Source organism: Paramormyrops kingsleyae, chromosome 8 (assembly GCF_048594095.1).
Source record: "Paramormyrops kingsleyae isolate MSU_618 chromosome 8, PKINGS_0.4, whole genome shotgun sequence".
Lineage (NCBI taxonomy): Eukaryota > Metazoa > Chordata > Actinopteri > Osteoglossiformes > Mormyridae > Paramormyrops > Paramormyrops kingsleyae.
Window position 1 is genome coordinate 9732893 of NC_132804.1, and position 25082 is coordinate 9757974.

The 25082-nt window shown below is 50.9% G+C and overlaps 1 protein-coding gene across 4 annotated transcripts in view; it reads right to left on the reverse strand.

Annotated features, from left to right (window-relative positions):
- The window catches only part of arhgef10la (Rho guanine nucleotide exchange factor (GEF) 10-like a), a 69214-nt gene that overhangs the window by 15466 nt on the left and 28666 nt on the right, over positions 1-25082 (reverse strand). For all 4 annotated transcript variants that reach the window (XM_072715136.1, XM_072715137.1, XM_072715138.1 and 1 more), the window contains 7 exons: positions 24812-24957; positions 23893-24050; positions 21747-21862; positions 18828-18955; positions 16050-16150; positions 10623-10744; positions 3357-3443 (listed from right to left, as the gene is read on the reverse strand). In XM_072715136.1, the coding sequence (XP_072571237.1) occupies positions 3357-3443; positions 10623-10744; positions 16050-16150; positions 18828-18955; positions 21747-21862; positions 23893-24050; positions 24812-24957 (858 nt within the window). The remainder of the gene's footprint in view (positions 1-3356; positions 3444-10622; positions 10745-16049; positions 16151-18827; positions 18956-21746; positions 21863-23892; positions 24051-24811; positions 24958-25082) is intronic.

Genomic DNA, 25082 nt, shown 5'->3' on the forward strand with positions numbered 1-25082 from the left:
TGAACGGAAAAACACAGAACCGGCCACGTTGAATGTTTGACCTCTGTGCCGGATTCAGCAAACCCATCCCCTCGAATGAGACTGACTGCCCTCACCTTGAAGCGGGCATTCGGCAAGCGCTCTGTGTGCTCGGACCTCGCCGACGTGCTCGAGAGCAACCGGAGAGGCCTGGCTGGCCTGCCAGATCACCTCCATGACTGCTAACGGCAAAAAGCCATGGAAGAAGCAGACCTTGAGGTCATACATTCTATCACACTGAATTGCCCCTTGGGGGAACCGCAGAAAGGATGCTCTGGACAAACAGTATGGAGACTGATGGAGGTCAAAATGGGGCAACGTAAGGGAAGAGGGGGGGACCGGCTTTGCAGGAGGCTCTGTGTGTGTGTGTGTGAACGCCTGTGTCTGTATCACTGAGGCAGTGTGAGTCTCATTTTAAGAAGATAAATAAATAACCGCTAAAAAACCACTCAGTCCATCCTGCTTATTTTGATGCTTGATAATCAGCGTTGACATTAATGGTCCTGCCACAGAGCAGAATAAATCTTAAACATCATGCCCCTTCACTGCAGTACCCTGAAAGTTATTCCAAAGGAATGTTTTCCTGGTCTGGATACAGCTGGAAGTTTGTGATTTCACATTCTTGAATTAGCGCCAATGGGGAGGCATCTTCAGCGTTGGGTTTACTTAGACCCTGGAGAATTTGCTCTTTTGGATCACGCACTGCCCCCCAAGCCCCCCCCTTGACTGGTGTTTAACAGTCTCCTGCCCCTTGTGTGTCCTGTGACTAACTTGATACGCACTCTCTGCTGCGTGAAAAAGGCTTCCCAGGTGCTTGATGTGCAGGAGAGCTGGAGATTCCCATTCTGTTTGCAATGACTCATGCTGATTTGCCCAGTTCCCACCTTAATAGGGCCCCTTCATTTGTCCCTGTATAGGGAAACATTCATCTTTGGGACAGTTAAGGAGGCAGGTGATCCTACTCTGTTGGGCCCTTAAGGGAGGCATTTGTTTTCTCCTGGGTATGACGTTAATCTACATCCAGGCCTGCAAGCAGATCCTCCAACTTACTGGTTAAATCTGGGGGTTGGTGGTAGGATCGACACTCCAGCCACCGGAAAAATCTCACACAGTTCCATATGAACTAGTGTGGCGCTGAGGTATCACCTGTCACACGGCTGCAGACGGCTCCTCATCCTGAGGCGGTTTGTTGGGTGGTGGGTGTGGCTATGCTCTGTATCAGCGCGGTGGGTGTGGCTATGCTCTGTATCAGGGCGGTGGGTGTGGCTATGCTCTGTATCAGGGCGGTGGGTGTGGCTATGCTCTGTATCAGCGCGGTGGGTGTGGCTATGCTCTGTATCAGCGCGGTGGGTGTGGCTATGCTCTGTATCAGGGCGGTGGGTGTGGCTATGCTCTGTATCAGGGCGGTGGGTGTGGCTATGCTCTGTATCAGCGAGGTGGGTGTGGCTATGCTCTGTATCAGGGCGGTGGGTGTGGCTATGCTCTGTATCAGCGCGGTGGGTGTGGCTATGCTCTGTATCAGGGCGGTGGGTGTGGCTATGCTCTGTATCAGGGCGGTGGGTGTGGCTATGCACTGTATCAGGGCGGTGGGTGTGGCTATGCTCTGTATCAGGGTGGTGGGTGTGGCTATGCGCTGTATCAGGGCGGTGGGTGTGGCTATGCTCTGTATCAGGGCGGTGGGTGTGGCTATGCTCTGTATCAGGGCGGTGGGTGTGGCTATGCTCTGTATCAGGGCGGTGGGTGTGGCTATGCTCTGTATCAGCGAGGTGGGTGTGGCTATGCTCTGTATCAGGGCGGTGGGTGTGGCTATGCTCTGTATCAGGGAGGTGGGTGTGGCTATGCTCTGTATCAGCGCGGTGGGTGTGGCTATGCTCTGTATCAGGGCGGTGGGTGTGGCTATGCTCTGTATCAGCACGGTGGGTGTGGCTATGCTCTGTATCAGGGCGGTGGGTGTGGCTATGCTCTGTATCAGGGCGGTGGGTGTGGCTATGCTCTGTATCGGCGCGGTGGGTGTGGCTATGCTCTGTATCAGGGCGGTGGGTGTGGCTATGCTCTGTATCAGGGCGGTGGGTGTGGCTATGCTCTGTATCAGCGCATACTCCTTACCACCTGCTTCAGAAATGTGACTGATCCATGGTGCGTTTTCACAGGACTGAGGTAACTCAGCCAGTACAAACTGGTTCACAGCTAGGTGTACAAATCTGTATTTTATTACCTTTCAGAAGTTAGAATACTGGGGACAGGGTTCTAATCCAAATAAAATTATATTGTATTTTTAAATCTCATGTTTGCCTTTCTGATGCCTTTACCTTCCCTAAAAGGCACTATCTGCTTTTATCCACAGAGCACTTCCCAAAAGGATCTTTGGGTAAATTTCTACCTCCAGCAAACGGGAACATTTTCCTGAAAGATTAACGGGAACGACCCACCAGATCACAGATGGATACGACCCCTCCCTTTTTAATCCCGACACAACTTTGGAGGATTTCCGTATATTCAGCTACCGTGTAGTGAGTTAAATACCCGGAATGGGGGCCCCTGATCTAAAGTTATTGTTTGGGCTCCAGCTACAGTATAAAATGCTGCTGAAACAACCAGAAAAAAATTGTCCCCCTCCGCCCCCCACACAACATGGAGCCCCGGGTTACTTCCCAGTGTGTGTGAACGTCTGTGTCTGTATCACTGAGGCAGTGTGAGTCTCATTTTAAGAAGATAAATAGATAACCGCTAAAAAACCACTCAGTCCATCCTGCTTATTTTGATGCTTGATAATCAGCGTTGACATTAATGTTCCTGCCACAGAGCAGAATAAATCTTAAACATCATGCCCCTTCACTGCGGCACCCGAGGCACCAACGGGGCCGAAATTAGCGGGATGGGGGCCCCTGATCTATGTTATTGTTGGGGCTCCAGCTACAGCATAAAATGCTGCTGAAACAATGGGAAAAAAAATTGTCCCAACACAACATGGAGCCCCGGGCTACTTCCCAGTGTGTGTGTGTCTGATAAAAATCTGCCGCTTTGACATCGTGGGGACCATTTTTTTTCAGTTCCCACAAGAGGAAACTCAATTGTATAAAAATATGTGACTGAAATCAGTACACTAAAAATGTAAAAAGTGTGTGTGTGTGTGTGTGTGTGTGTATTCATGCAGAGGTAAGGTCAGTATGTGAAGAACATAACTAGAGGTTACGTGTGTAACTCTTGCCCTGTGTCTGTGTGCTCATGTGTGTGTGTGTGTGTGTGTGTGTGTACAGAGCAGTCCTTTCATCCAGAGGTACTACACGTGTGTATGCCTGAGCAGAATATTCAGCAGTGTGTCCGAGAGGCTGACTCACCCACAGGTACCCCTGAGGCAGGGAGGTGCTGGATGCTGACAGCCCCAGCAAGGCGCACTGCACGGGGTTGTGAAGTCCGGCTTCCAGCTGGAAGGAGCAGAGGACAGAGACGGGCACTGGGTCATCACCATGCAGCACTGTAACCCCCCCCCCCCAGCCAGTGCGTGCCCCTCCCCTCCCTGCTGCCTCTGGGAGCTGAGGGATCGCTGTCAATAGCAGTACAGCCATTTCACGCCGCCCACTTTGCCAGACAAAGCGGTGCATCCACAGGGAGGCCATCCTGTCTCTGCTAATCATCTTTCCCTGCGAGATTCCTCAGGTCACGTGGAAAAGTAACGCAGGAGGGTGAAGAACTGCAGAAGCAACCCATTCACAACGGTTTTTTCACAATGGCGCTGAATAAAATGGAGGAACAAATTGACCAACCAGGTATCCTTTCTTGGTAGAGTGAGATGCCAAGCATCGCTCTCAGACACTCCGGCACTCGCTACACTGCCATTTCCTTAACGTCGGCTCACACTTCCTGTCACGTGATACGCTGGCTGGTGCTTAGGCTCCGCCCCCTTCGATGCACCACCGAGCTCCTGAAAAAGCGAACCCTGGCCTTGCAGCTGCTCACGCTACAGTGCGCACTGCCTGGCTGTGGCTCCGCACTCCTCCCCGTCTCACCGTTTGCGAAGACAAACTCCCAGAGAAAAGAGCAGGGAGGTGACAGCGGAATATGTTCCAGTGATGCTATTTTAAAAAAAACCTTTCGGCCCTGTCCAAAGAGGCAGGCCTACAGGGCCTGCTGAGCGAGGCCTATTATCACCAGCAAGAAACGGCCAAAAGGGAGCAGGATTCACCTCCGCGAACAGGATGCGGGATGAGCGAGAGCCGCAGGCACACTGGCGAGCCAGCCGGGGGAGCCAGTGACGCCACAGACGATTATGGCAGAAACGACGAGAGAGAGTTTGCCAGAGATGGGAGGCGAGGAAACAGGCGAGCGGCGAGGCGTCAAGGAGCTAGTTAGCCTGTGACAGGCCTCAGTTTATCCCTAAAGCACAGGAACCAATCAGCCGGCCCGCATCTCAAACTGTCACCTAGTAACTGTATATGGGGATTGGGGGGGGGGCATCTGTCTGGCCTCTGTGAGGCAGGCGTCAATCACGCATGATTTATTACACTGACCCCCTCCCCCCTGGCAAATCAAAACGACAAACTAATGGGAAATACCAGTTAATGATATCAGCGAGTAACATACCCCCCCCCCACACACTGTCACGCGGCTGCCCTCCCCACCCCCCCACACCCATCACTGTGCTGAAAAACCAGTGTGTATGATGTATAAAACATGCAGCCCCTTTGGTACACTAATGCTACGCTGCCCCCCCCCCCATTGCCAGACCCTCTCTGAACAGTAATTACCTGCCTCTAAGCAGATATCATGGCGGCGGTAACAGCAGAATTAGCAGCGATAGGGACTCCGGCCCCCTCCCGGGACGGCCGCTGCTCTGCCGACGGGAGTGAGCATTCCCGGCTGCGCCGCCCGTCTCCGGCACGCCCCCGCCAAGCCGGCTCGCAGGCACGGCTGCTGGCGGGCGCCGCCATCAGTTTCCCCTTCAAACAGACTCCGCCCCTTTCGGCCCGGTTTGCGCTATTGAGCTCATGTGACTGAAGCACGCCGATGACCAGCCTTCCGGCACCAGCCGAGCTTCTTTTCGCATATGATCTGTAGATGAAATGTCGAGCAGCGAACGTGGCTTTGAATCTGAACCACCTAACTAGGCTGGCCTACATCCAGAAGGTGGGTGAAGATCTCCTGCGATGCTATCGCCCCACGCGAGCCGTGGGTGGACCCAGCAGGTGTATGATGGTGCAGCCCAGTACCCAATACTCAGACAGTTACCAGGAAACCAGGATACTTAGGTATGACAGCGACTCAGCGTGATTTAGGTAAATGTGGCTCGTTTTACGGTCTCCACATGCGGTGACCACACAGTCAGGGCCCTGGGGGGGTCTGTACACGCAGGAAAGGGCAGCTGTTCGTAAAGCAAGGTGGGGGGGCAGTACCAGCATGTTCTAGCGGGTCCTACTGTCCATCCAAGCCTCGGTGGTGGGGGGGGGGGGCTCCTATGCTCAAGGGGTGCAAATATAGCATAGCTTTTAAGGGCATGGGACAGAAAGTGGGAAGATAACTGGTTACTGGTTTTACTGGTTAGGGTGGCAGCGAGACCTTGGGCCTTTACCAGGGAGCCAAAAGGCAGGGGTTGGTGATGCCAGTCTATCACAGGGCACATACATAAACAAACACAGTCATACACTACAGGTCATTCTGAGATACCAAACAGCATGTCTTTGGATTGCGGAAGGAAAATGTAAGTAACACGTACAACACGGGGAGAATATCCAGACTCCACACAGCAGAGGTGGGATTTGAACCTATAACTCAGGGTGTGAGGCACCCTGACTACTCAAACCAATCTGGGAAAAATTTACAAAGGTTTAAAGTTTATCTTGCAGCTCAACATGGACCCCAATGTACTAAGAACACAAAGGTTGTGGGTTCCAGCCCACAAAGCAGACGGAAATCGGAACCTTTTCCTCTACTGTAAGTTGGTGTGGACAAAAAGTGTCACATGAATGTTATAACAGAAGTGCAGAAAAAAATCTCAACGAAGGAAGTTTTCTTCTCTAAGTCTGACAAAGGCTTTCACAAGGGCACAAAAACTGTTCCAGCTCTCACGCGAATTTTGGGTGCGGAAAAAACTTCTAAAGTCACAGGAATTCAGTGTCAGTTGGAGGGGAGAGACGTGAGGACAGGGCCCCCGGTAACCACTCAGACATCTTTATTAGAGAGTGTCACCCGGGGTGTCACCCGGCTCACAAATGGGGGCGACTGACCGGCTTTTGTTTACTTGCCACCCCTTGTCTAATATTTCCCCGCCAGCGGCGGCAGCAGAGGGACGGCCGGATCAGAACCAAAACAAGCCGCTGGGGTTCCGATTCCCCAAGCGATCCTATAGCTGAAAAAACAAAAAAAAATAAAATAGACAAGTGATCGGAGATCAAAGTGGCTTCCACCTGCAGTGGGCAGCAGTGAGTAGGGAAAACTGGAAAGGAGCCAACAGTCTGAGGCTTGGGGTTTTAACTCTATACCTGCCAGTCGTTAGGACACCTGGTCTGGTGGTCAAAGAGGTTGTCCGCTCTAAAGCTGAAACATATTGGTTTTTCTGTCCTGCTTTTCCTGAAATCAGTGTCCTTCAACCATGCACCGGTTTGCTGCTTCAGGTCGGCAGGATCTGAACGCTGTGCTGAGATCCTGCTCATCCTCCAGCAGCATGCGTGATCCTCCCAGGCCTGCTTACCCCGCAGCCGCCGAGCCGTAGATGTGCACGGGAACCTGTGTCAGTAAACAGGAAGGCGCAGCAATGCCTCCGTCCAGACCTGTCCGGATTGCGGCGGATTTCAGGTGCCGGAAGCGCTTTGGCTGGCGGCCGGATCCAAAGACGACGGCAACGGGGCAGAGAGAGTCCAGTGGCGGCGCCGCGGGACCCGGCTTAACGTGATCCCAGGCACAAGCGGAGATCTGCTGGTTTATCAGTCAGGTAACAGGAAGCATGGAGCCACAATCCCACATTCCCCACAGACAGGGACCTGGGACCACAGGGCCTGTCGGGTAGCAGAGTCAGAACTTACATCTGTTGCCATGAAACCGCACGACACGGCAGACCGCACAGCCCGGAAATAAAGCGACCTGGCCAACTGCTGCTTGCCGAGGGCCGTACAGAACGAGCCCCCGTCCTAAAAGCCCGCACTGCTAGGCTGGAGCAGTCCGGCCACAAGGCATCCCGCCCTCTAGCTGTGGGACCGGGTACAACGGCAACACGGACATGAGACAAACAGCAGGGGAGGATAAATGAACAGAGGTAATGCTAAAAAAAGCAGGCAGAGAGCCCAGGGGTGGACAATGGGGCCAGAGAACAGCAATCACAGGGATAGCCCCCCCCCTTCCCTGCTGCACTGTAAGTGCAGTTATACATCAGTGCATTAGGAAGGATCAGTTGGGTATCGTACCCCCCAGGAGCCAGGACCTTAGCAATCAGAGCAGGGGGGTTATTAACACATAACTGTTAATAAATGACAGTCAGGCCCCCTGTTCCCCCACTGATGCCCCCCATTCACATACATCTAGGTCACTACAACACAAAGCTGCTCGTCGCCCTCTACTGGCAGGAAGAATGAAACACAGGGGAGACCCCACTGAAGACATAGCAGTTTAGACAGAATGAAGTAGGACTGCATATTGTTTTAAATGCTCACACTCTCAAACAAAGGACTGGCTTTTCCTTGCAACATTACTCATTAAGGGAAAGGAATATTCTCCGCACCCTGTCAAACTCCTGGTTTGTAATGATGAGAGCATCTCAGTTAAATTGTGCACGCTGTAAAGGGTGCCTTCTGCAAACGCCGTCTGCGTTTCTCTGCCTTTGTCATGTTACTGTGCACGTAATTTGGTGCTTAGAAAAGAGGCTTTCAGATTATTGGAAGGTGAACCTTCCACCCCCGCTGCAGGATATAATTTTTTTTTTCAGCGAAAACAAAAATTTTAGAAACATGCCAAATCAATTTCAGAAGACTTGGAAATTATTCAGCGATTAGATTAGGAAACTTCTAGTTATCTGCTCACACCATACAGGAAACTACCTTCAGGCTGGTCACATGACTGGTGATTGTCACATGACCAGAGATTGTGGCAGGACTAAAGTGTTTGGGACTAAAGTGTTCAAGACTAAAGGGGGAAGAAAGCACATCCTGCTTCACAAGACAACAGGAGCAGATATCAGTCTTTGGTGTGTGGGAATTTCTGTTGTACCTTAGATTGGGCAACAAAAAGGAATATTGTGGAAAATGGTATTGGGTAACCAGATTCATTTTACTAAAGTTTTTAGTCACAGACAGGTAGGCACTGATTCAGGCTCATACCAGCTCACTGACTCTGCCGCCTTGACCGAGTGAGACAGCTGAAGTTAGTTAGGGAGCTGGAGCAGCAAGCGGGATGTGGCCAGTCGAGGGGATTTCGATAACTGGACCCAGGAGCAACCATCTAACCGGAACGGCGAGGACAGGAATCACCTGCTGCTCATAGCGGGCTGGATCCTGCACAGTGCCCCCCCCCAGAGGCCCTCAGAATACGCCACAGCAACCCCCCCCGCCACCATCCACCATGTCTCGCTCTCTGCAGATATAGTTTAAGGACAATGACTCCTGGACAGCTCCTTTTTACACGGATGGACTATATGAATGGATGGGCAGATTGCTGCTTGGAGAAGGGAGAGTTTATTCTTCAAATGGGGGGGGGGGTGTAATGATAATAAAGGTACACTCTCACACAATGCGATGCTCTTCCAGCCCGTTGTGCGGTACTTCAAAGGAAAGAAGATAATTTCCCTGCAGTTTAAGGAGCTCTCTTCAACATGTGCCGTCTGTCCTTCACTTTAACGCATCGCAAAGAGAATGGAGAAGGTTCTCGGGTCCGTAGCTGTTTGTAGGGTATCCTAGGGCTCCTAGGCCCACATGAGGAGGCCTACTTGGGCTCCTAGGCCCACATGAGGAGGTCTACTTGGGCTCCTAGGCCCACATCAGGAGGCCTACTTGGGCTCCTAGGCCCACATCAGGAGGCCTACTTGGGCTCCTAGGTCCACATCAGGAGGCCTACTTGGGCTCCTAGGTCCACATCAGGAGGCCTACTTGGGCTCCTAGGCCCACATCAGGAGGCCTACTTGGGCTCCTAGGTCCACATCAGGAGGCCTACTTAGGCTCCTAGGCCTACATCAGGAAAGCCTACTTGACAGCGAGAGCCTCAGCTGTCTGTATGACCACATCCCAGAAGGCTGGATAATCCTTATTATAATCCTCATAACATTTGTATTACTTTACATAACGCATAACTTGCACAATACTTTTATCTGAAATTACTTTTTAACGCCTGCTTATGCAGATGGAAGTTTGACTGGAGTGAAAAATCCCTTCCAAGGTACAACAGATGCAGCAGACTCAGCACTCAGACCCAAAGGTTTCAAGTCCTCGACCTCCGGCTCCTGGTCTAGCTCTGAATGCCTCATTCCCTTAGTAACACCCCCCCCCCCCATTTTTGTGGTGCTTTCCTTTGATCTGGGGCCGAAGGCTGTTTTCAGACTTTGTGTCTTCACCTTGTCATACGTTGTAGAATTTCATTGGGGGTGGGGGGGGGGGGTCTTGCACTAAGGAGGAACGTGACTTCACCTCCATGGCTTTATTAGGCCCTGCCCCCCCACCAGCATGAATCCTCACCCACACAGCCATTCTTTCCATGAGGTCACCATGGCAACACGCTTGTGATCTAGTCACCTGAAGGGACAGGCAGACTGTTCAAACTTCAGCTTGCATAAACAGCTTTGGTTAAGGATAAGTGATGGGGGGGGGGGGGGGGGCTCAGAACGGTACGTGGCTTTGCTGGGGGGGCTTTGACAGCCTCCGGTCCCACATTACTCACTGTCCACGCCCCCTGCATCTCAGCTATCCGCTAACTGCCTGATCCAATGCAGGACCATTGATTTCTACTCAGGTGTTGCTTGGTCATTAAACTAATTGCATGACCACTTTATAATGCCCCCCCCCCCCGTCTGCCCACCCGCCCGCCATGACTCCAATAACCACATTATGCCGACAGATGCATTCCGCCAGGATGCCTTCCAGATGGCGTGGATTGGATTTCGCTCCTGTTCCGAGAAGCTCGCTGGACCCATTAAAACATCTCACCTGGTCCGTGCCCACCCCTGGTCCGTGCCCACCCCCAGCACTCACTATCTAACCCCGAAGAGTTCTGTCACCCCAGAGAACAGGTGGGGGTTAGGGACGGCTTAGTGACTGAGCTGAAATAAGGTCCCTGGATGTGTTTGTGCGTGTGTGTGTGTGTGTGTGCGTGCGTGCATGTGCATGTGCGTGTGTGTGTGCATGTGCGTGCGCGTGTGTGTGTGCGTGTGTGTGTGTGCGCGTGTGTGTGTGCGTGTGTGCGCTTGTGTGTGTGCGTGCGCTTGTGTGTGTGCGTGTGCGTGTGCGTGTGCATGTGCGCTTGTGTGTGTGCGTGTGTGTGTGCGCTTGTGTGTGTGCGTGCGTGTGTGTACGCATGTGGCTAGAGTTCCCCCTGTACTTGCACTGCCTCCCTCCAGGTTCTCTGGTCACCCCCCCTCACCCCCAAAGTGTCCGAACAGGCTACAGACAGTGACCCCACCGCCTGTCACCCACCTTCCTGCCCTTTGCTTTGACGGAGAAGATGGGCACCCGTCCGGCGAGAGGCGGCCGGAAGAAGGGCACCTTCATCTTCTTGTCATCTTCATCGCAGGACCAGCCTGGCACGTTCTCCTCCCCTGGAAAAGGACGCAGGCGGCTGAGCCACACGGCGACATGTGACCTCCAGTGTACAGACGTACCACCACAGCTCAGAAACGCATTACATCATTACTAAGCAGAACAACAACAATAACCATAATAACGATCGTCATCCATCCAGAGAGTCTGGAGTCTGTTATTATGCGGTGGCTCAGTGGCTCATGGTTTTCGCTCGCAGTGGGGGGAGTTTGCATCGTCTCCCTGTTACACCCCTGTACTCTTAGGCTAAATGGAATCTCTAAATCGCCCATAGAGTATGACTGTGAATGTGTGTCTGCAGTGGACTGGCATCCTGTCCAGGGTGTAACCCAGCCTTGTGTCCTGAAACACAGTCAAAGCATCACCTTGCATCTAAACATACTCAGTAGCTCTCCAAATTTCACCATACATTACAACTGTAATTGCTATCAGAGTGTCCCACACAGGGGCATATACAGGGGCGGGACCACGGGGCCACTGGCCCCAGCTAAAAGTTGATTGGCCCTTGGGGCTCCACCTCCCGTGTCATTCACAGATTCAAAACATATCATTGGATAATAATTATGTTGTCCCTTCTGTATGAACTATGTCCCCTCTTATGCCCTGGTCCCACACATGACTGTACACTTTCTTCTTAAACGTACTTTCTACTGACCATGGAATGGGGTTTTATTTATGAGGCCGTAAGTCATAAAGCACAGCTGATTCTCCACGGAACTCAACACCCGAGGATCCAGCCCCACGGCCCTTCGCTCCAGTCACAGCCAGGGGTGCTTAGAGTCCCAGTGCGTAACAGCTTCCATCTGCAGTCTGCCCCCTGCTGGTAATGGAATAACCTTGCAGGGGAAGCCTAGCTGCAGGGCCATGCATAAGGGAAACGCAATATTATACAAAAAGTTACACATATATGAAAAACGTGAAAAATAAAGTGAGGCCAAGACTGCAGCAAGGTAAAATGGGCAATCAGGGAGCACATTCAGCCAGCGAATCGCTGCTTTTGTCAAGCAGAAACGGAGGAATGAGCTGAAGACCAATTAAGCCACCGAACACACCAAGCTAATCAGAGAGCGATTTTTAAAGCGGGGAATCGTTAAGACGTCGGCCCGCTTCCCTGTGGCTGTGGGGGGGGGGGGACAGGCTTTGAGTTCATTGGTAGTGCTAAGGTTTTTAAATCACATTATGGTGCAGAGTTGTTTAACTAAAACAGAGATGAATTCTTGGTGCCCTGCATGCGCAGAGTCACGTGTTGTTTCCGTGCCAACCAATCCATCACATACAGCGTTTGCACCTGGATATATAGAGACGTCATGGTTCTGCAGTAGAATATCAATCCTCTAAAGTCAAACATGGTGCCTTTTCTAGATTCATTTTCCCTTATGTCAGCCTTGGTTGCTGTAGCGATTCCCTCCACTAACCCATATCCTTTGTACCTTCACACCCTGGCAGTTCGGAGGTTCCTCGGTGCTTCCCCAAGGGGCCGCCAACAGAGCAACCCACGTTTACCGCAATTACCATGCAAGCGCCGCCCCTGTGGAGCTGGTCGGTAATTGCACAGCAGATGGCGTGAAAATGCAGTGTTTATTTCCATAACTCACATTAAGCCTTTGTTTAAATTGCACGCTCGGAATGTGTTCGCATCTCCTAAAGCGGCGGTTCGACTAGCTTAGGTGCCGTTTGCAAGCCTTTTGCATGACGCGTGGAGAGACTTCAGCATGGCCAGGTCTTCCGTGGCAGGAAAGAAGATAAATGAGCCCATGTTGTTGTAGACAGACAAGGGAAATGACCTTCGACCTTTCAGAACACCTTTTTAAGGTACCTTACATGGGTGATGATAATAGACCCCCATCAATCTAATTAACTACTGTAGGTACTTAGCACGCCCCCGCTGATTTGAGAACAGGGCACTCAGTCCTGCAGTCACGATCATCTTGCTTAACCCAGGAGAAGAGAAGATGGTCTCCCCCAGAGGTTTGTGTGGGAATGAGATGAGGAAGCAAGCTCGCATAAACCCCACCCCCACCCCACACACACGGAAAGGCATCCTCCTCATTTTTCACCACGGATGCAAATTCATGTTCCATGACCGTCGCATAAACAGCAGGACCACAGATAAACCTCCATCGAATCCTCGTTTTTGAAATTTTCATCTGCGTCGCTTCTGTACTGGCATGACGACGCGGAAAGAAGCCCATGGCGTTGTGACGTTCCGGTTTATTTCCCACACGGGGTCCGGCCCTGTCACCTGGTCGCGGCCCCCCGACACCGCCGTTCTTAGCGGGCCTGTGATTGAACGCCCCTTGGGGTCCATCGCTGGCTCCTTTCCACCCCAAAGCCGCCGTTTGCCCCGCCGCCCGCCGCCGTTCCGTTTTACCGCCCTTATAATGTCCTCCACGTCCGTAATTGAATTCATCCATCTCGGTGGCGCGGGCCAGCAGCCGGAGGAAGCGTTCCTGGCTTCCGCAGCTCCAGGATCATTTATCAAACGGTGCATCGGCGGAGAACGCTCACTCCTGGCCGCGCTCGCAGATGCCGGCCAATCTGCAGCGGCTGCATGGCGTGCTGCGGACAGCACGGGAACTTCTGCGCTTGCTGCTTCAACTGACCTTTTTAATAAACGCTGCAGTGGTGGATTTATTGGAACTGATCATCCCCCCCCCCCCCCCCCCCGCCAGTCTCCATGATGCTTTCTGACTCGGATCCGGTCCTCATGCCATGTGCTTTAGTGCAACCTAGAGCATTAACACCCCCCCACAAATGCGCTTTGTGCTGGATTAAGCTTCCAGCTGGGGCCCCCGGTGAAGGCTCCACCCGTTCAGGTCTGTCAACAATCTGGGAGGGGGGTCCTGCTTTTTGGGACACTGACGCCCCCACATAAAGTGGCACAGTGGCAGTGTGTGTTTCTCCCTCCCTACACCCAGCGCGTGGTCGTGGTGAGAAGGCAGGGGGCAGGAGACAGGGGGCAGGGGGCAGGAGACAGGGGGCAGGGGGCAGGAGACAGGGGGCAGGGGGCAGGGGGCAGGAGACAGGAGGTGCCCTCAGAGGGTTAGCAGCAGTGAATTTATTTTGCTTTAATATTTAATGTTTAATATTTCTTGTTTTCATTTTTCAAAAAGGCTGTGTTTGCTATTTTAAAAATTTTTTCTTTTAGGTAATGTCTCAAAAAAACTGCACCAATATGTGGATCCCTCATACACACACACAGACACACACACACACACAGACTCACACACACACACACACCCGCGCGCGTCTGTCAGCCCATTACCGGACCGCTTCCACAGCACCACCTGAAGTTCCGGCTCCGGCCGCCACAAACCAGAGAGGCCAGGATGACCCCCGCCAGACGCCCCCACCGCCGTCTGTACGCGCAGCACAGTCCCAGACTCCCCCTCTCGCAGGGCCGCGCGCTGCACTATAAACACATCTGCTATGTGGGAAGGCTGGAGGTGGCCGTCATGTGATCAGGTCCGCGCAGGAAATGCACCTCCGTGAGGAGATCCAGACGACTGGAGCAAAACGGTTGTTAAGCATGAGCCATGGCCAAGTGGAAACAGGGAAAAGGCACCTTATGTCAGTATATAAATAAAGAAAAACGCATTTCCAGACTAAGCACTAGTCATAAAACAGCACAAAACCCTTCAAGACAAGTGAGGAAAGGCATGATGGCCAATAAGACCATACCTGATCATTAACGTTTCATCGACAACAGAAATGTCCACTAAGCATGTAGGTTAGTTCTATAAAAAAACACGCAAAAGCAGGCAGAAGCTCCGCCCACTTGGCGGCGACACGGCAGGTCCCGTCACCCATCCAGCGCCCACTAGCCGTCAGAAGCGATCGTTTGCTGCCCATCGCCATAAAAATGGATTTGCTACGCCGATGCAGGTTATAAAACTATGAACAGTGCGTGGGTTTTATGTGCAGAAATGTTTTATTATTTTTATTTGGTTTTTTTTTTCCCGCAGAATTTCCAAACTGCACCTTAAACATCCCCAGGCATAGATGAAAATATAAATATACTGTTATTGAATGCTGAAATAAAATAAAATGGATGATATATCCAAGCCAGTGCAGGACACACATATCATTCACACCTATAGACAATTTGGCATCTCCAGTACGCCTCAGCATGCTTTCACAACACAGAGAGAGATCATCCAAACTCCCCGCACAGGGAGCCATAGTGGGGACTCAAACGCTGCTCCCACAGGTCCCAGTGCCACCACACCATCCTCACAGAGGATATCTGCTTGTCCTGCACAGGGTCATATATAGAATAATAGAGTATTTTGCACCATTTCTGACTATTTCATATCAATCCCTGTGTATTTGTTCCCACAGGCTACTGAACCAGCTTTATTAAAGTCTGATGTTGTTGGGCCGGGTCATAGGTCCGTTTGGCGAGATACTGCAGAACCTCGGCCTGGAATTATTGCTGAGAGCCGCATGACTGAGAACTGGCCCCCAGTAACCCCGGCAACCTCTTCTCGCCCTATTTTCAAAATGATTTTCTATGTACTTATTTTCCCTCTCTTTTACTTTTCTTCCCCATGACCCAAGCCCAGCAAACACCCAAGTGTGGGGGGGGGGGGGGGGGGCTTAGCAACACATCCCCTCTGTAGCCACGTCCTTTTACTCCCCGTCGGGCCACAGCAGGTGGCGCTGCAGAGCAACAAGATGGGGGGGGTGGTGGGAGGGTCTAACTTATTCAGACTGTCTAGACTGCTGATGTGAATGCAGTACAGGGGGTCAAGGCAGTATAAAGGCATTTCATGGCCTTTCATAGCAGAATTTGCCAGAAGCAGTCTTATTAGCCTTATCACCTGGTCCTCGCTGCAAGAATAAGCAGAGCCCCCCCCCCCCGGCTTTCTCAGGCCCCCTGGGCAACCATGATCCACCCACGCAATCTGAAACAGGTAAAATGTGCACCCCCCCCCCCCCCCCCAAAGGGTGCACAAGGAAAGTCAGACAACTGAGACATGGGAGGCAAGCAATAAATGCGAGGAATCTGACTGGAATGGCACTCTGAGGGTCAGCATACCGTGTGACAAACGAGGAGAACATTGAGAGACGTGGAGGAAGGACAGGTCACAAACACCAAGTGTCCGATTCAAACGTAACTACTGCTAGACGATGGTCCTTTGGCTCAACGCCACAGATTGGCTGTTTTGTGGATGCCCTTTCTCTGCTTAATGCTGATTGGCGGGTGCCCTTTCATGCCCCGCCCTCAAGGACACCCCCCCCCCCCCCCCCACACGCAATGACGCCACTCTCAGAGTCAGGTCAGAAGCATGGCTCACTTACGCTGAGCGATCTTGGCCAGATGCAGGCGGTTCACCCAGGACAACTTGCTGAGGGAACTGGGAGTGTTGAAGACCACCATAAATTTGACGGGACGTCCTGACCTGGAGAGACACGCGCATTAATTGCCACTTCCTGCACAAAGATACTCCATCCGACCACATCACCTTATCTGTGAGACGGGGGCAAGGGGCAGATTGCAGTGAGGGGGGAGGGGGGGTTCAATCCTCACTAATATTCATCCAGCACCAGTCCTCCCCTGCTGTATTGACAGCAAGGCACATATATGACAGAGGGGATCAGAACCAGTGACAGCGCCGCCATGAGGAGGGGGCAGGAAGTACCACCGATATGCAGCAGCAATGTCACTCTGCAGCTCTATCCTCTAGAGCACCACGAGGGCTCCAAATAGGATCCAATCAGTCCCAGGCCTTGCCCCGGCATCACTGGGCCTACTGCGAATTCCAGTTTAGCCACAGACAGTGACACTCTGCACCTTCCAGTGGGAAGCAAGACACACAAGCAGCAGCAGCTACTTAATCTTTTGTTCATTCCACCCAAACTGTGCTGGCAGAAGAGGGCAAAACAACTGGGTTTCTTTTATCTTTTTGTTTATTTTCTTCTGGGGGGTTGGGGGGTGGGAGAGAGAGAGAGAGAGAGAGAGATTAGAACATGGCCCCAGAGATCTAATGCTGCTGTATAAGTGAGAAAGGCAGAAGGGAAAAGAGCGAGAGAGACAGACAGATGTGGCTCTGGTTATTCATGGTGTGAACCCTGGAAGATCACTCCACAATGGCGAACTGGTCTGGCCAGCGACTGGGGTACATAACTTTGTGGAGCGATCCCACTGATTAATAAGTGATAACCAGGACCTAACAAAGGGAAGGAAATTTGCAATGAACAAAAACATTACGCCATTTCACCTGCAAGTCATTTTGAATAAAGGGGGTTTGTCTGGACTCTGAGAAGATGTGGAGAGAGCAGACAGTGAGCAGGAGGGTCAGATCATAGTCGTCTAACAGACCAGAGCAGCAGTGGATATGTCAGAGCGTCAGGCTGGTGTGTAAACTTTCTACTGACTTCCAGAAGCACCGGGCTGTGTGTCATTCTCGAAGGTACAACAGCTCACAGGAGGCAAACTCGTTACCTTTCCGGCCATGGGGCAGCGTCCCAGACCACGGCGCCATCTGCTGCCCAAATCACCAGGCCTGACATGGGGGCACGAGTTCATCCGGAGCATCTCTGGAAGCACTAATTACTGATCCGTGCCGTTTACTCGCCCGTCACGTTTTCCGGGAGGTCGTCCGCATGGGGACAGCGCTGATGTTTGGGATCAAGGAAGCGCTCCCAGGCTACAAGAGGAGCGCTCCGCACGGCAGCCAGGGCACCCCAGCGCAATCTGTCGCCATGCGCTCCCCGCCGCAGGGGCGTGTCCGGGGGGAGGGCCGCAGCCCCGCCGTCTGCTCGTTCGGAGCCCTCAACCTGCCAGGCAGCTGATGCCGCTGCGGCTGGAAGGTAAACACCGCATGCTGCCAGCTGCGCTGTTTCATGCGACGACTGAATAAACCTGCGGCGATGTGTGCCAACCAGACAGCCCAGTACTGCTATAAATCCCAGTGCCTGTGATGGATATCACTCATTGAATCTGCATGACGACAAAGACCAAAATGTATCTAAGACCTACTGATTGAAATCAATGTTGTAGAAGAACAGCAGTTTGGACACCAGTGTCCCTGACAGATGCAAGCATCTAAGTGATGGATACCAGTGTCTTTGCTAGCAACACCAGTTCCTTTCATGAATATCAGTATCTCTGACGGTTATTGATATCATTGACGCATATTAGTGTCTGTAATATATACCAGCATCTGTGTGATGGATGCCAGCACCTTTGTGATTGATATCAATGTGTGTGATGAATATCCTGCACTGTGGATACCTGTCTGAGCAAAGCACACTCATCTAGGAGGAAACTGACTCCCACAGCCCCTCCTGTCTCCTGACCTCCCTGAAAGAGGGACACGAATCTGTCTCCTTCAATCCCTTTATCACACATTTCTTCAAAGTCTTCACCCATTCCAGGTTGCACTGGAAAATGCGTCTGGATACGCCACATGCCCTGTAATCGGCAGCACGAGCAAATCAATGTAACGCAACCTCATTGAAGCGTACAAATGGACAGCACCTGCCACAATTAGAGCTGACACTGTCAATTATTCCATTTTCCACAGGGCTTTCCAGCGGCCCTCTGGGCCCGTGCGGAGCTGCTGTACCACCGCCGTAATTTGCTGCATCGCCGTGGTAAAGGTCAGACATAAAGACCCGTTAATGTGTCATGAATGGGCGCTGCACGTAATGGGCGCTCCACGTAGCTCTCTCTCGGTGGGCGGGGGGAGGAGAAGGGGAAGGCACCTGACCACAGGGTCAGCCGCTTCGTGATCCCAACGATGTCAGAGATGCCATGATGCTTGTTGGCACTACAGAGACTTCAGCCTCGGCTCTCGTTTTGTGCATGCTGCCAGGATTTCAGAGCTGTCAGCTAGCTACTGATCCTCTGCATCTCCCTGAAGTTACAGCCAATCATGTGTGTGTGTGTGTGTGTGTGTGTGTGCTGGTTCTCCAGCTGATTTCTATCAAAAGCCTAAGGAGAAATACTCCAGGTAAAAACCAGTGATTGTACATGTTAGCCAATCCAGTGCTACAGCAAAACTACAGAGTACTGGATACCTGGGACATTGGGGTCACCTGACATACCCCCTCCCCCACTATGGGGCTACTCACTTGTCAGTCCTCCCAGGGACCAGCAGACGAAGGCGGCACTTGTTGGCAACCTGTATCTGGTCCTCCTTGATTCGGATGAGCCTCTGTAGAGCCAGGCACCAGTCCTGAGCCACCGTGGTGTTAAGGTTCTGCACAAGAGAGACACACGAAACACCACCATGGTGTTCAGGATCTGCACAGGAGAGACACACGGAACACCACCATGGTGTTCAGGATCTGCACAGGAGAGACACACGGAACACCACCATGGTGTTCAGGATCTGCACAGGAGAGACACACGGAACACCACCATGGTGTTCAGGATCTGCACAGGAGAGACACATGGAACACCACCATGGTGTTCAGGATCTGCACAGGAGAGACGCACGGAACACCACCATGGTGTTCTGGTTCTGGATAAGAGAGACACAAGGCAAACCACAAACCACAAACTTTTTTTCGGATCCCAGCAAGCTGGTCTCAGGTTGCTTCTCACCCAGTGATTTTGGTGTCTGTAATGTGGGGATGCTTTGCTATCCAGAGGTACAGACGTGATTCAGATTTGGTCTGTCAGAGCAAAGGTTGTTGACCGTCTCTTAGGACACTATGAACCACCAAATAAAGCAAATAAAGGCAGCGATGCCTCAAAACAAGCTGACACGAGGCAAAAATCTCTTGCGAGGCTTCTTGTGTTTTCCGGCTAAGTTTGATTAACACTCTAGGGAAGGTAAAAAAAAACTGCTCTACTAAGCATTCCCAGAAACTCAGACATCATGGGCAGAGCCAACCTACTCTGGTACATAAGAACATAAAAACTAAACAAACGAGAGGAGGCCATTCGGCCCATCAAGCTTGCTTGGGGAGAACTTAACTAATAGCTCAGAGTTGTTAAAATCTTATCTAGCTCTGATTTAAAGGAACCCAAGGATTCAGCTTGCACTATGTTATCAGGAAGACTATTCCATACTCTGACTATACGCTGTGTAAAGAAGTACTTCCTTAAATCAAGTTTGAAATGTTCTCCCGCTAATTTCTACCTATGGCCACGAGTTCTTGTATTTGAACTAATGCTGAAGTAACTATTCGGTTGAACAGCACCCAAACCTGTTAGAATCTTATAGACCTGGATCATGTCCCCCCTCAGTCTCCTTTGCTTGAGGCTGAACAGATTTAGCTCAACTAACCTTTCCTCGTATGACATTCCTCTAAGACCAGGAATCATTCTTGTGGCCCTACGCTGCACCTTTTCTAACCATTGAAAATGATACCTAAAATGCATCCAGTAAATTATCTGTACAAATGGCCTAAAATTCAAGCTGCATTTGACACTGTTTACATAAGCACCTGTTAAGTAATAAAGTAGCCAGATAAAAATCAAATGGTCTTTGTAAAATTAAGGTAGGCACACAGAGAAGCTTCACTGGACCTATGATTACCAAAACTGTGGGTCATCTGGGTCCCCTCAGTACCGACCCCAGCCGTATAATTAGCACTGTCAGGTTCCTCTGTACAGTTATAGACGGTCCCTGAAGAAACCTTCATTCCCAAACATCGTTCAGATGTTGGATGGTGCTGTACCCAGGCATTACTGGCCTGGGGAATGCAGTCTTTTCCAGATACAATGTTACGGGGCACCATAAAAACCAGTCTGCAAAGCAGATCTTGACTATTCCTAAACCAAAGAGTTGCCCAGTCACAGTTTCCATGATGTTCGGCTCAGCTTTTGAGCCATTCGGTAATTTCCTTATGCCAGACCTGATTTTTTTTTACCATACTTTGCTTACCCATTTTTTATGTGACTTTCCTCATGTACTTTCATAAAGCATTTTCAAAAAACGCATTTGGTGTGCTGATTTTTTTATACTCTAAAGAGTCTGACAATTTCTGGTGCATTCCAAATTCAGGTGCATTTCCATCCTGTTTTCCCTCTCTTTTATGTTAAGTCAGCCTCAGCCAAAAATGTTTCTTTCCAGAAAAATCCACTGCAGAGCAGTCAATTCCACCTTCACTTTGAGGCATCCTGTGAGCGTCTTGATGTTTACCATTATTGAAAGGATTAATTGGCTTTGTTTGATCATTCTAAGTGGCAAGACGTTGGAAACCTGAGGTCATGTTGAGAGGAGGCTGGTTTTTTTTTGGCCCATCTAATCCAAGTCAAATTAATTAGAGCTTAAACAAGTTCTTTTTTCTGCCCGAGGGTCTGCGACCATTAAAGTACATTTGGCTCAATCTCCAAGGAGTTACAGAAACAGCTTAAGAAATAACTCAGATCCCTGTTAAAGACGCAATACCCCGAGGCTTGACACCAACCCACTAGGTCTTTACTGCTCTGATCAATTATTCCTCTCCTCCCACCATTCTATTTGCCGTCCCCCCCGAGGTGAGAGGCCTTGCTTGGTGAGCCGCTGACCCCACAGTCACACGGGGAGGCAAGTAGCTCTGCCAAGACAAGGGCTCACAGCCCCAAGGCTGCCCAAACAATTCCCATGAGGGAATTTCAGCATGTCGCCTAACTGTAATAAAAGAGAAAAAATCTGACTCTATGACTGGTAAAATTGGCTTTGCAAAAGGGAGACTGGGAGGCAGTTAAAGGACAGCATTGAAGAGAAGTGGATGGTCCATTTGTGCTTCATCTCAGGAGAAGGAGATGTGTTCTCACTCACATAGAGAATGATAAAGTGTCCTTTGATATGACAGGGGACAGCTGATGGCAAATGAGGATGTATCACAGTCAGACATCGCCGACTATGGACGGGACTAGGTTTACAAGCGTCTCGGAAGAATTGAAATATCGACGTTGACATTTGAGTTGCAGCCAGGAAGGTGCAAGTTGGGGAAATGGTAGTAGGGGCTCCTCTGTCCAATAGTCAGCCTTTGCGGTGTCAGCATGTGTTGTTTTACTGAGTACAGTGGGCGGGGTTTAGAGCGGGGCTCTTTTACCTGATAGGTCCCCTGTAGTGTGCCGATCAATAGCGTCACCTGCTCCACCACCGACAGGTCGTGCTGTAGTTCCTGGAGTTCATGGTAGAGACGTGGGGGACCAAGGACCACTTTGCCTGGAGTGCAGGAGACACAAAACAGACAAACATATAGAACACGGTCAGTCACACACAACACAAGCACACAACCCACACTAAACATAAAGCTTGGTTTAATTGGACAAAAACCTTCCCATGCTGGTGTTCCAGCTTGCAAGAAGGGACGATTGATAAATAATGAACTGATTGTCGGTGTCTGTCAAGCCGCCATGCCGTATTGCAGACGTGAGAGAGGGTGCTGGAGAAAAGGACACGAGACCAGCTAAAATGACAACGAGCAGGCATGGGTCTCACTGAAAAACAAAAAACTCCATCTGTGTCAACCACAGCCCCGTGGCTTAGAAAGGGTTACAGGTGGGTCCACCTCAATGGAGCTTCGTGGGACAAATTGTATTCCATATTGGAACACGACATTTTAATTTTCAATATGGCACGATCCCATAATATATGGGATGGGTCGTGAATCTAGGCTCTAAGATTATCAGAGCTGACACAATGCTTGAAAGTCCCAGAGATTTTTGCCTAGTGTCAGATCTGATAACCTTCTTGCCCATGTGGGTGAACTCCCACACAAGTCCAAAACAAACGACATGATTACATTCTGCTATGGATGCTGACTGGGCCCCAAAAGCTGCCAGGCCACCAGACGGCCACGCAAATGGGGACTTTTCCAAGTTGCTATTGCTCACAGTGGTCAAGCCCTTCAGTCTGTAACATCATAACAGCCCTACCAGGTGCAGAGCTGAGCCAGATGGCCTGTGACGGTGATCTGATTTGGTAACGGCAGATAGCACGTAGCGGGAGCTAACAGGTAACAGCAGCTATCTGTTAATGAAAGCTAATAGGTGACAGCAGTTAACAGTCAATGGAAGCTAACAGGAAGCAGTAGCTAGAAGCTAATTATTGCTAACAGGTAATGGAGGCTAATAGTTAATAGCAGCTGGGTTATCTGTAGCCTAAGAAAGGCCATTTTCAAGCATGGTCACACCGAACAGCTTGATACAAAAACTTCAATCGGCGAACACCACTGGCAGGGTTTTTCTTGTCAATGTCGTGCAAAGAGAAAAGTGTAAAAAGCATTTTTAGGATGCTATCTTTTCAGCCACTGCGGCAGCACAAACTGAAATCACATGGACCCACCAACTGAACCACTTACCGGACCCTCAGGTCCTGAGGCCACCGAACGGCGGGCCCAAATCCGCCAGAGGAAGACGTAAACAAAGGGGGAGATGGGGACAAGGCCTGTTTTAACTTTTTACATCTCAATTTGAGCTGAAGGGGAAGAGGAGCGATCCCTGTATTTCCCAGAAGGCCAGCCAATTTCATCAATAAATCAGGGCACCAGGGCCTGCAGGAAATGAAAAATGAGTCCATTTCAGCCGAGGCAGGGAGCAGGGGATACGAATCAGGGCAAGTGCCCCACCGAATGACACCTTCTGGGAGAGAACGGTGACGTCGTCCCCCCTACACATAGTGTCGGATCCAAGGTCTATAAATAGACAGCGGTTTGTCTGAGAGGAAGGTGTGGTGAGTGGTTTTAGGCTTTGGCGGGGTCGGGGAAGCCTCAAAGAAAGTGATATTTATGCAACATAGTACGCTTTTTGAAACCCGGGTCACCCGGGAGTCAGAGAGTTAGAGCAAAAGTGGCAGAGCAAGCAGCAGAGAGGGATGCATGCTACGGTCCCTCAGGAAACTCACCATGTACAGCAACTAAAACACTGTCACTACCAGTCATATCATGGTGATGATGTTTATATCTTTTCAGCAAAACCAGGGAATGACACACAGGGGGATTAGTTACAGGACCTTGTAACTGGACCTCGGCAAGATGCAGGTATTCTCTGCAGATTGATGACACCTCACTAAGTTTGTTTATGGTCTGTCAGAGAGTGAAATGAGATTGTGGACCCTGGCATGGTGTTTTCCCGCACGGGGCGGAGCAAAATAAAGGCCCCCGCCCAGAAGCACGAGCCCCAATCAGGGACCTTCCCCTGCCTCCGAGGCCTGGAAGGAGTGAGCAGGAGCGGTGTGTGAGGGACGGGACCCACCTGGAACCTGCCGGGCCCTGCTGAGCTGAAACAGGGTCTCCGTTCCCTGGTCGTCCTCCTGACCCACCTCTGCCACCTGTACCTGCAGCAAGGGGGCGCTCCACTTCTCGGCGTACTTTGTGCCAATAGGGACCAGACTGCTGACATCGGGGAGCCCCCTGATGGTAAAAAGCAGAACTACAGTCAGCTCCCACACCTTTACAGCTATGCCTGTTGTCGAAGGACACTTCACTTTTTTTTGATATATCTTATCTTAAAAAGAATGAAAAGACAAAGCTGGAATCCCTCTGATCGCTGTGAGCTTCGGACCCCTGGCTGCTTCAAAGGTTTATTGCTATTCATGTATTCAGCAATCAGACACAATCGGCATCGCGATCGGCTCCTCGAGATTTTATAGGGCACCCAAAAGTCAAAGGCGGGGAGCGAAGCCCGCGTGGAAACACGGGGGGATAATTACTTCAAAGCCCTGAGAGATAATCCCCAATGATAGTCATGGAGACTCGGGCGACCTGGAGAGAACTTTAAAACACCCAGTACTTTTGTGTAGGTGTAACATTGGCAGTGTGGCTTTCTGGTGGGAGCGGATGGAGAATGGAGGATGCGGCATCCAGCTGGATGGTTCCACTAACACCAGTCACCTATTGCTTTAAAAATACCCCAGCAACACACATCGCAACATTTATATTTAACTAATATGACTAATGTCACAGGACTGCAAATGACATCAGCCGCACTCAAATGCAGAAGACTTACATCCAAGAAGGGTGTCCCTGTTGGACCTTCATGCAAAGCTTTTAGCCAGGCTTTCTCCAGTAAAACATCCAGTCATACAAAGATGTGAAGCCGAAGATGTGCATATAGGTCTATTTTTGGACGGGTTCTTTTTGCTGGTCTGTTTCCCAGCGAGGGACACACTCACTTGACATTGATGTTGGCACAGACAAGCGCATTACTGAGGAGGAACACCTTGCGCTCTTTGGTCTTGAGGACCTGACCACGCTCCCCGTAGACGGTCTCCAACAGCGTCTCGCACAGGATCAGTTGGCTTTGGTCTGAGCTCAGCAGCTGAGGGGGGGGGGGAGGGTGGAGGATATTCAGACACCCACATCAGCAATGAAACCATCATGTCTACATTTTCCCTTTCAATCACTGCATTTAATGACTTACAAACCCAAACAGATGAGAAAAAA